At 31.4% G+C, this 10,707-nt stretch overlaps 1 protein-coding gene across 1 annotated transcript; it reads left to right on the top strand.

The window, feature by feature from the left end:
• Window positions 1–659: 659 nt before the first annotated feature.
• On the top strand, window positions 660–10,630 carry LOC100166618 (fatty acid synthase). Its single transcript, XM_029491103.1, has 30 exons — window positions 660–833; window positions 980–1,132; window positions 1,221–1,394; window positions 1,469–1,669; window positions 1,748–1,986; window positions 2,044–2,274; window positions 3,325–3,522; window positions 3,746–3,874; window positions 3,936–4,172; window positions 4,261–4,683; window positions 4,786–5,090; window positions 5,168–5,312; window positions 5,436–5,549; window positions 5,989–6,097; window positions 6,168–6,416; window positions 6,475–6,651; window positions 6,723–6,874; window positions 6,938–7,093; window positions 7,158–7,469; window positions 7,530–7,732; window positions 7,796–8,017; window positions 8,097–8,184; window positions 8,248–8,424; window positions 8,493–8,672; window positions 8,746–8,929; window positions 9,219–9,390; window positions 9,454–9,578; window positions 9,636–9,883; window positions 9,958–10,203; window positions 10,313–10,630. The coding sequence occupies exons 1-30, from the start codon at window positions 698–700 to the stop codon at window positions 10,613–10,615; spliced, it is 5,988 nt and encodes a 1,995-aa protein (XP_029346963.1). The 5' UTR covers window positions 660–697; the 3' UTR covers window positions 10,616–10,630.
• Window positions 10,631–10,707: the final 77 nt, after the last annotated feature.

Raw genomic sequence — 10,707 nt, 5'->3', positions numbered from 1 at the left:
ACCAGCGTTAAAATATATAGGCACCTAATACACACGATCTGACATTTTCGAACATTTGCCGAATAAATGTTGTGTAGTTAGCTTTAATATAGGACTGAATTTACTTATAATAAAACTTAAAGGTAAAATATTATTCGTGTTTGTACATCAGTTTTGAGCAAGTTATGATTACCTATGTCAATTATTGCAATTAATATGCTTAAGAATATTAGTAATTAGATACCTACTAATTATAGTGTATCATAATAATCTAACGTACCTATAACGTATACATTTCTAATGTAAAGCGATTTTTACGACGAACAATTTTTATTTATTTTTTATTGAATATACCTATCTATATTATTATCATTGCAAATAATAGTTTTTAATTTTTAAAACAAAAAAAAATACTGCCCATTATTTTTCTATTCACTGGTAAAAGATAATATTTCATCAACAATTAATTCGTTATCAAGGGATAAATTAATTAAAAACTAATTATAATATCTAATGTAATGGGATTTTTTTTGGATAATGAACATTTACAATAATTATAGGTACCCATTTAATTATTGTTGAAAAAATAATCAAAGATTAGGAAATTATTCTAGAGCATAGTTTATCTGAATTACCACCGTTTCAATCAATTAAATTACGTACGTGTATACTATTATAATTATTGATAAAATTAATAACAATTTATTAATTTTCAGACATGCCGGAAGCATACGAAGTAGTGATATCGGGTATTGCTGGACGATTTCCAGAATGTAACTCCACTGAAGAATTCAAACAAAAATTGTACAATAACGCTGATTTATTGACAGTCGATAACAGAAGATGGTCTCCGGGTAAATTCAATTTTGAATAATTTAGTTATTGTCAGCTTTCTTTTGTAATAGATAATGCGTATTCAGTTGTATAAGCGATTATTTATCTTCAAGTTAATGATTAAAACATGTTCTAAACAGTAAGTTAAATATGTTTTATCACATAGGAATGTATGGTGTTCCGTCAAGGACAGGAAAGTTAAAGGAAATAAACAAGTTCGACGCAGAGTTTTTTGGAATTCATTCAAAACTGGCTAATGCCATGGATGCACAACTAAGGATTTTACTCGAGGTTACACACGAAGCAATAGTCGATGCAGGTATTTTTATAAGCTACTATTATAGGAAATGTATTTTTTGTAGTAATCATTTAATTTGTACTTGTGACAAATCATTTAACATTCATAGGTGTTAACCCACAGGATATACGTGGAACAAGAACGGGAGTGTACGTTGGTATGATGACCAACGAATCTTCGGATTATTTTGAACGTACACCAGAAAAATTGACTGGATATGAAACAATCGGTGTAATAAGATCTATGTTAGCTAACAGACTTTCATTCCAGTTCAATTTTAATGGTACCTGTTAATTATTAAAAATTTTCAATTCAATAGAATTTGTTGGTCACAAAGTTTCAAATAATGTTAATCAGGTCCAAGTGTTGCCGTTGATACTGCATGTTCAAGCGCTCTATTTTGTTTACACGATGCAATTACTGCGATACAAACGGGCCAATGCGACGCAGCTATTGTTGCAGGGACTAATTTACTCTTAAAACCAGCCACTTCAGTCATGTACCATCGGTATAATATGCTTAGTCCTACTGGAACAAGCAGACCTTTTGACATTGGCGGTTAGTTTAGTCGACATGATGTATTGACGTTTATCATAATTTAAAAAAAAAACATAATTATTTATGTATTACATTTAGCTAATGGTTACGTAAGAAGTGAAGCTATTGTTGCCATTTACATAAGAAAATCATCAGATGCAAAACGCATATACGCGACTATTGTAGGAACGTCCACTAATACCGATGGGTTCAAAATCGAGGGTGCCACATATCCATCGCAGTCAGTGCAAAGTCGGCTAATCAGAGATACTTACGCCCGGGCAAATTTAAATCTCAACGATGTACATTATATCGAAGCTCACGGAACAGGGACGGGCGTAAGTCAACCTAAAACATTTTGTTGAGCATTTTTAAAATAATCTTATTCAACATAGGTTGGAGACAAGCAAGAGTTGAACGCCATTTCGGATGTGTTTTGCGTTGACCGTAAAACTCCTTTGCTTGTTGGCTCAGTTAAATCAAATATGGGCCACGCAGAACCAGTATCAGGCTTAGTATCGATAGCCAAGGTGCTTTATGCATTGGAAACAGGAGTTATTCCTGCTAATATTAATTTTGAAACACTGAATCACAATATTCCAAAACTCGTTAGTGGAGAATTGAAGGTAATAATATATTATATTTTATATTAGAAAGAGACACTGTAACCGCATGCGGTCTCTCTCTGCCTTACAAACGTACAACATGGCAAGTACATTTTAGTATTATTAGCTGTAATTTCTAAAAATTGAGTGATATGAGCTATTATGAAGTTTAAGGGGACTGAAAGCGCTCTGTTTCTAAGGAATAAATGATAAACAATTATTTTATCACTTAAAGTCGCGTAGTGCTGTTGTGTGGGTAGTAAATAAACATTTGTGTCCAGCGCGCCACCACTACTACCCGCGTCCCGCATATTCAACAACAGTGGGTTATTCATTATAATTTCCGGGAAACAACTAGCGGATTGCACACGCATGCATAAATCATTGAATTCAGTGAAATAATGAATTTTGTTCCAACGAGAAACTAATTTTAATCAACCTACACCTAAAAGCCTGACAAAAATACTTCAACTCAAAATTATCGAATTTCAATTCTGTAAAAACATTTGAGCTGATCAACCTTTTTTCTAGGTTTTTGTTGAAGTCGATTTTAGAATAACTATTTAATTTTAAAAAAGACACTAAAGTAAATCTAAAATTTTTGAAAAATTTTAAAAACGAAACTAAGATTTAAGAGCAATTTTTAAAGAAATATCAAAATCGATGTCTACAATATTATTACCTAGAAAAAAGGTCGATCAACTCAAACCTTTTTTACGGAATTGAAATCTGATTAATTTAAGTATGCGTAATTTTATCAGGCCTTTAGGACTAAAACGTGAAATCAATACGTTGCTTCCAATACCCTTAAATGGAAGATTATCATCCAGGGCATCTCAAGCGAGTAATGAGTAATTTAAAATTGTAAATAGTTTGTACATCTTAAAGTACTTATAACTCGCTTTTAATTTGAAAACTTCTCATTTCACTTTAATTTTAGATATTACGTAATATAATGTATTATTGTGAACGGAAAATTTGCCATGTTGTATGTAGTAAGACAAAAACAACGCATGTGTTGGGTTCGACTTTCTCTTAAAGTTAAATTGTATTAATTTGTTAATTTATTAGGTTGTTGATAAGCAAACACCGTTACCAGGGAATATGGTTTCTATTAATTCATTTGGCGTTGGAGGTACAAACGTTCATGTTATTCTAAGAGCTAACGATAAAAAAATGCAGAGAACGTCATTGCCGACACTTGAAATCCCGAGACTAGTATTTTTGTCAGGACGAACTAGAGACGCGTTGACTGAACAATTTGAGACCGTTAGTTATACACTTGTATATATTAATTTATTGATTTAGTCTATAATTCTATCATACATTCCTATTATCATATAATATTGTCTTGTCATACCGTACATAAAAATATGTACCTATAAAATATGTATAAGTTGTGTAAGTTCTATTAATAGTCGATATTAAATAGGTACACACTATAAACTTAAATATTTTAATTTTATGTATTTATGTGATATTTTGTTTATAGCTTGAAAATTATGCAGATAACAATGATCTTTTAACTTTGATTGATGATATTTATAAATCACCAATTCCTGGTTATAAGTTTTCTGGATATTCAATTCTTGGAGAAAGCCCAAAAAAAGTTGAAATAGCTGTAAGTTTTAAGTTAATTGAAAAACTGATAAAAAAATTAAACTTATATATGATAATTCTAGCAAGGAAATGTTTCCGGTGATAAAAGGCCTATCTACTTCATTTTTCCAGGAATGGGAAGTCAATCGTTAGATTTAGTCGCTGATTTAGTGAAGTTTAAAGTTTTTAAACAAACTGTAGACAATGCACATTCAATTTTAATTCGATACAACTTTAATGTTTATGATTTGTTTTACAAATCCGATGAACATACGTTTAAGAGTATAAAGAATGTAATGTTCACAGTTATTATAGTACAGGTAAATTCAGCTACCTAATTTCTAACTACGTAGTGTATACGTATAATAATCTTAAAATGTTTTACATAAATATTATAAAATTGTTTAGATAGGTCTTGTTGATATCTTACGTTCACTTGGTATCAACCCCGATGGTATCATTGGCCATTCAGTCGGTGAACTTGCATGTGCATATGCAGATGGTTGCTTCACTTTGGAAGAAACATTAATGACAATGTACTGGAGGTCTACAATTTTGAAACAAATTGACGTTCCCGCTGGAGCTATGGTTGCAGTAGGACTATCATTGGAAGAGACACAAAAAAGACTACCAGCTGAAGGTATAATAGCTGCTTGTCATAACAGTGCAGACAGTGTTACCATTTCGGGAATGAAAGACATAACTTTGAAATTTGCCGAAACACTAAGACAAGAAGGTATATTCGCTAAGCCAGTAGACTCGATGGGATATGCTTTTCATTCACCATATCTACCAGGGTTTATATCGTCATTAAGACCATATTATGAAAAGGTATCTAATAGGTATTAGTTTTGAATTTATTTTTTTTTTTAAAGTGGTTCTTCGACACTTCAAGCTGATACATACTTTTCAATGTTTTAAATAATTTTATAGGTTATGGCTAATCCTAAACTAAGATCCAGTCGCTGGAAGAGTACAACATTTCCAGAACACGAATGGAATACACCAGAAGCTCAGTACTCTTCAGCAGATTATCATTTACATAATATAAGTTCACCAGTTCACTTTCATAGTGCAATGAAACACGTACCTGAAAATGCTATAACAATTGAAATTGCCCCTCATTGTTTGTTACAAGCTATTTTGAAAAGATCACTCTCTCCTACAGTTACAAATGTCGGTTTGACAAAAAAAACTGTTTCAAATCATGCGAAATTCTTATTGGAAGCAATTGGAAAGTAAGCATTTATTTATCTGGATTCGGGAACTTTATAATATTATTTTCATGCTGAAAATATGATTCCATTTAATTAAGGTTATATATTGCCGGAGCAGAACCACAATTACACAACTTGTATGGGAAAGTTGAGTACCCAGTTGTTAGAGGAACTCCAATGATATCTCCAATGTTAGGGTGGGATCATTCAAATGAATTTATAGTTCCAAATTTTGTAGAAAAAGTATGTTTCAAACAGTTATAAGTATATTTTATGGTACCTGCATATCTATTCAATTAAATGTACAAAAGTTAATATTGAAACGTCTTTGATTCAAATAAAAACTAATTTAATATTTATTTTTAGAGTTCTGGGGCAGATGATAATCAAGTCGAAATTGATATAAAAACAGATCAAGATAAATATTTAGTTGGCCATACTGTTGATGGACGTGTACTTTATCCAGCAGCTGGATACATAGTATGATTAGTGATTACAATATATTTAATATTTGAATTGTGTTTCAAATTTTACATAATAGGAACTACATAAAATACATAATACCTGTCCAAACATCGAATTGCATTATATTTTGTATTTTTGGATACAGAGAATTTTATTAAACATATTTGAAAGTCCAAAAATAATGAATTTGAATCACTTTAATATTTTTATTTCATCAATAAATATTATTCCATGAATAAAACCTATAACCACTCCTGAATTACACTTATCATTTTAAATAACAATAAAATACAATATCTATTCACTTGAAATATCATCATTTTTTTTTTTTTTTTTTGAAAAACATATTTAAACTTGTTAAAGAACCTCTGGTGATTACTTATGAGTTATAACTTAAAAGTACTACTAGGTCATAAATGTATTTATTAATCTACGCGTTGTTCAATAATTGTAGACATTAGTATGGAAAGCTTTTGCAAAATTACAAGGAAAATGGTTCGAAGATGTTCCAGTCATTTTCCAAAATATAAGATTCATTAAGCCCACTGTCCTAAATTCTGAGGGTACAAATAATCATGACAAATCAATGTATTTTCATTAAATTAATGGTATTTTTTACTTATATTTATTTAGGGACAGTTAAGTTCAACATAAACATTTTTCATGGATCAGGCGATTTTGAGCTCCTAGAGGGAGGGTCTATTACGGTTTCAGGTTGTGTAAAATTACAAACTGAAAGTTCTACAGAAAATCAAATGGAACATCTCACTACCATTTCAGAACAAATGGATTTGAATTCGGATGATTTTTACAAGGAATTGAGACTTCGTGGATATCAGTATAAAGATGAATTTTTAGGTTTTGTGAAAGCAAACAAAGAAGGTAAGCTTTACAAACGATTTGTATACAAGATAAATATAACTATGTTGTTGTTTTTTAGGATCCAAAGGTAAAGTTGCATGGACCGGAAATTGGGTATCTTATATTGATACACTTTTACAATTTGAACTTATATCTATCAAAACTAGAGAACTTCGTTTACCAACTTACATCAAAGAAGTTATAATTGACCCCGTGTACCATAAGCAAGTAGCTAAAGGATCGTTGAACAGTAAAGGTAATGCATAAAAACCTTAAGGTAGAATGTACACAGTAACTAAAAACATATTTTATTTGGCATATGCTTAGAAATTGAAGTAAACCATTTTAGCTATGCTAAAACAACGCAATCGGGTGGAGTTACTATTTCTAATTTGAGAGTGACACCGGCTCCTTTGAAAAAGAATGCACAACTTCCAGCCACTCTGGAACGTCACTCGTTTATTCCGTTCACGTATACAGTAAGTGTTTAATTAATTCGAAAATTGTCAGTAAAACAAATGTGTTGTGTTTTGTTTCATTAGTCAAAAGACTTATCTACGTACGAGGTTCTTTACTCTTTGATTGGTTTATTCATGGAAAACATAGGAGTACACCATGTTAAAGCAGCAGAAGTCCACAACAAGAGCGTATTGGCTCTCGATATTGTTCAAATAATAGAAGCAGAAGCAAATTTTTATGTAAGGAGTTTTAACAATCTGATCGTTTTTTTAGTTGTATAAATTGACTTTTACGTTGATTTAGGTGAACTATACAGTTCTTTCGAACAAGCCAGTTAATATCGATCAAAGGAAATTATCGTCATTGGATATTGAGATTGTTGAGTTCAATATCCAAAATGCATCGTTGCCTGATGAATACCATTTGATAGTTGCCGACGATATTCAGTTTGATTGTACATTATTGGGTAAAATTTCTGCGGCTCTAGCTCTGAGAGGATTTGTTCTTTTGGTCGAAAATACGGATGCCATTTCTACGTCAACACTGACATCATTTAATCTCCAAATGGTGACTGTTATTGAAAATGATAATAAGAAATACTTCCTCTTAAAAAAGGTAAGTTAATATTATCATACAGTTTTTTTAAATAATTTATTATATTAAATACTCTTTTAGCTTTCTCCTAAATACGAGTACTCAATTTTCAACATCGAGGATGAACAGTTTTCGTGGGTTGAATCATTGAAAAAAGAACTAGCCGATATTAAAGGAAATACAAACAAAAAAGTTGTAGTTTATAGTGATAAAAATATCAACGGTGTTCTTGGGCTGTCTAAATGTTTAGTAGAAGAATTTAGTGGTGAAGAAAATCCCATTAGGTAGTAAATTTATTTCATGATAAATATAACCGTGATATAATAATATATATATATATTCTATAGGTGCATACTCGCCGAGCCTGGTAAAAAATATACTTTGAAAGATTTTGCCACACTGCTTGAAATCGATTTGTTCTTTAACGTGGAAAGATATGGAATTTGGGGATCCTACAGACATTTACCGATCGATGCAAGACTTGCTTCAATTGTTCAAACAGCTGATGCTCAAGTGTCCGTACTTTCCAAGGGTGATCTGACAACACTTCAATGGGTTCAATCTTCAAAGTAGATATATTATACTACATTTTCTTATCATAAATGGTTTGTCATCTTGTGTTTATTTTCGATTGCATGTTATTTGTAGATATTCCAACAGTTACGACAGCAATGATTCCATAAAAATATCATATGCTAGTGTTAATAATGTCGATTTAGCAGCAATTTCTTCAATGGTGAATGATTTATTATTTAATTATATTTTTATACGATTTTATGTCACATGTATATTTTTTTAGAAAACTGATTTTGGAGTAGAGTTTTCCGGTATTAAAACAAATGGTCAAAAGGTAATGGGATTGGTTAAAACTGGCGCTCTTTCAACGACAGTCAATCAGAATAATGCTCTTTTATGGAATGTACCCTCAAGTTGGACTTTGAGACAAGCCGCCACTGTCCCATACTCTTACTATGTGGTAAGATGTCTGCGGATAATAAAATCATATTATTTGGGTTTAATAAACAAATTGTTAATATATTTTAGGCCACCTACGCTCTAATTCAAAAAGGGAATTTATCGGAATCCAAGAATGTGTTGGTATTTATTAGTGAAAATAGTGTAAGCTTTGCGGCTATATCCATTGCACTCTCTTTCAAGTGCAAAGTGTTTGTCATAGCTGAAACTAATGAGCAACTTGAAGTTATTAAAACCACCTACCCAGAAGTGAGTTATTAGAATATTTATAAGAATGTAATATATTACGGCGTACCTAATATTAAATGTATATTAAATAAAGGTGAGTCAGTTTTCAACTACAAGGTTTGATGCAAAGTTTATTCACACGGTTTTAAAGTTGACACTAAATAAAGGAGTTGATTACGCTATTCTGTCCAAATATTGTTCCAATCGTCTGCCAGAATTGCTTGCTGAAAATGCAAAAATCATCAACACCGAAAATACAGATGTTTCAGTTTTAACAAGTAAATTTCAACGTATATGTTTTTCTATTTATAATTTGAATTACATTTAAGAAGTGACTCTATAGACAATTTCTGGTATTCAAAACTTAGATTTCATATCATAAATAAAATATATTCTTTTCTTTAACTAGTGAATACATATTTTTATTGAAATTTATATAGGTGTTTCAATATATTATGTAGGTACTACGTGTCAAACATTACTTGCTCAAAAAATAATAAACATTTATTCGTCAAGTTTATTGATTTTTCTAGTAAAAAAAATAACTAATATTAATTTTATTCTTAGATTCACAAAATGGGTTTGGAGTTGTGTCAGCTAAATTTGAAGATATTCCTATTTTAAATAATTCGTCTGTTGACAATATTTATTCATTCATAGAATCAAGATTAAAACTTGACGTCGTAAAGCCTCTACCGTTCACTATTTATCAATATTCTGATGTCGAGTCTGCTTTCAGGTAAACTAAAATAATATATTATGTTATTGTTTAAGATTAAAATATATATTTTTTTTTATGTAGATCATACGCTAGTAATAAGACTGGAAACAAGATAGTCGTTGAAGTGACTGGGGAGTCTCCAAGATTAAACTTTCCAGCATACCGACGGGTGTACTTCGATCCAAGCAAAAGTTACATACTATCAGGTAAAACTAGTTCAAAATATATATTTAGATTGTAAATTTAATTGAAATTTATACTAGGTGGTCTTGGTGGATTTGGAATGGAACTCACTGAGTGGGCTATTGAACGCGGGGCAAGAAATATTATTCTCTGTTCTCGGAGTGGAATTCAAACTGGATACCAGAAATATAGGTTAAATATTTGGAATAGCCAAAATATCAAAGTGGAAATCGGCACATTTGACCTCACTACATTGTCGGGAGCTAAGGATACTGTTGAATTGGCCCTCAGTTTAGGACCACTTGGTGGAATTTTCAACTTAGCGGGGGTACCATTTTTCTCGCATTTTTTTTATTGATTTTCAAAACGTCACTAATTAAAGATTTTTATTTAACAAATTAGGTTTTGAGAGACGGAATCTTTGAAAACCAAACAGTTGAAAACTTCCAAACCGTATACAACAGTAAAGTCTTAACCACTAAATATTTAGACGAAGCATCGGAAGGCGTTAGCAAGGATTTGGAATATTTCGTCACATTTTCGTCCATTTCGTGTGGCCGGGGTAACAGGGGACAAACCAATTATGGTTATGCAAACTCCATCATGGAACGAATTTCAGAGCAAAGACAAAAACGAGGGCTGCCAGCGGTAAGAATCACCAAGTCACATTGTATCCAATACATTTTTCACAACAGACATCGGTACCTATAATGGTTGTTTTAGAATCAATGTTTTTATACTAAAATTTATTTCACAGCAATCTATTCAATGGGGAGGCATCGGTGACGTCGGAATGGCTTATTTATTAACTCGTGGGAACGAAGAAAAAGAAATCAATGGAACTCTGGCCCAAAAAATATCGTCTTGCCTAGCGGCGTTGGATACATTATTAACACAAAGTTCAGCCGTCGTTGCTTCGCATGTGATACCAACCAAAAGAAAACTGACGGAAAATTCAAAATCACAATCGCTCACAGAAATCGTTTCCGGAATTATGGGTGATTATTTGTACTATACGAATTGCGAATTATTAAGGATAGACTATTTTAAAAAACTATAGACGTTTTCTATAATATTTTCTCTCATAATTTAGTTACGTGAACAATAACTTTGATAAAAATAATTGTTCTCGTCCCTAAAAATATAGTATTC

This window comes from Acyrthosiphon pisum, chromosome A3 (genome assembly GCF_005508785.2).
Source record: "Acyrthosiphon pisum isolate AL4f chromosome A3, pea_aphid_22Mar2018_4r6ur, whole genome shotgun sequence".
NCBI lineage: Eukaryota > Metazoa > Arthropoda > Insecta > Hemiptera > Aphididae > Acyrthosiphon > Acyrthosiphon pisum.
The sequence above is the reverse complement of the archived record's forward strand: the minus strand, read 5'-3'. Positions and strand labels throughout refer to the sequence as shown.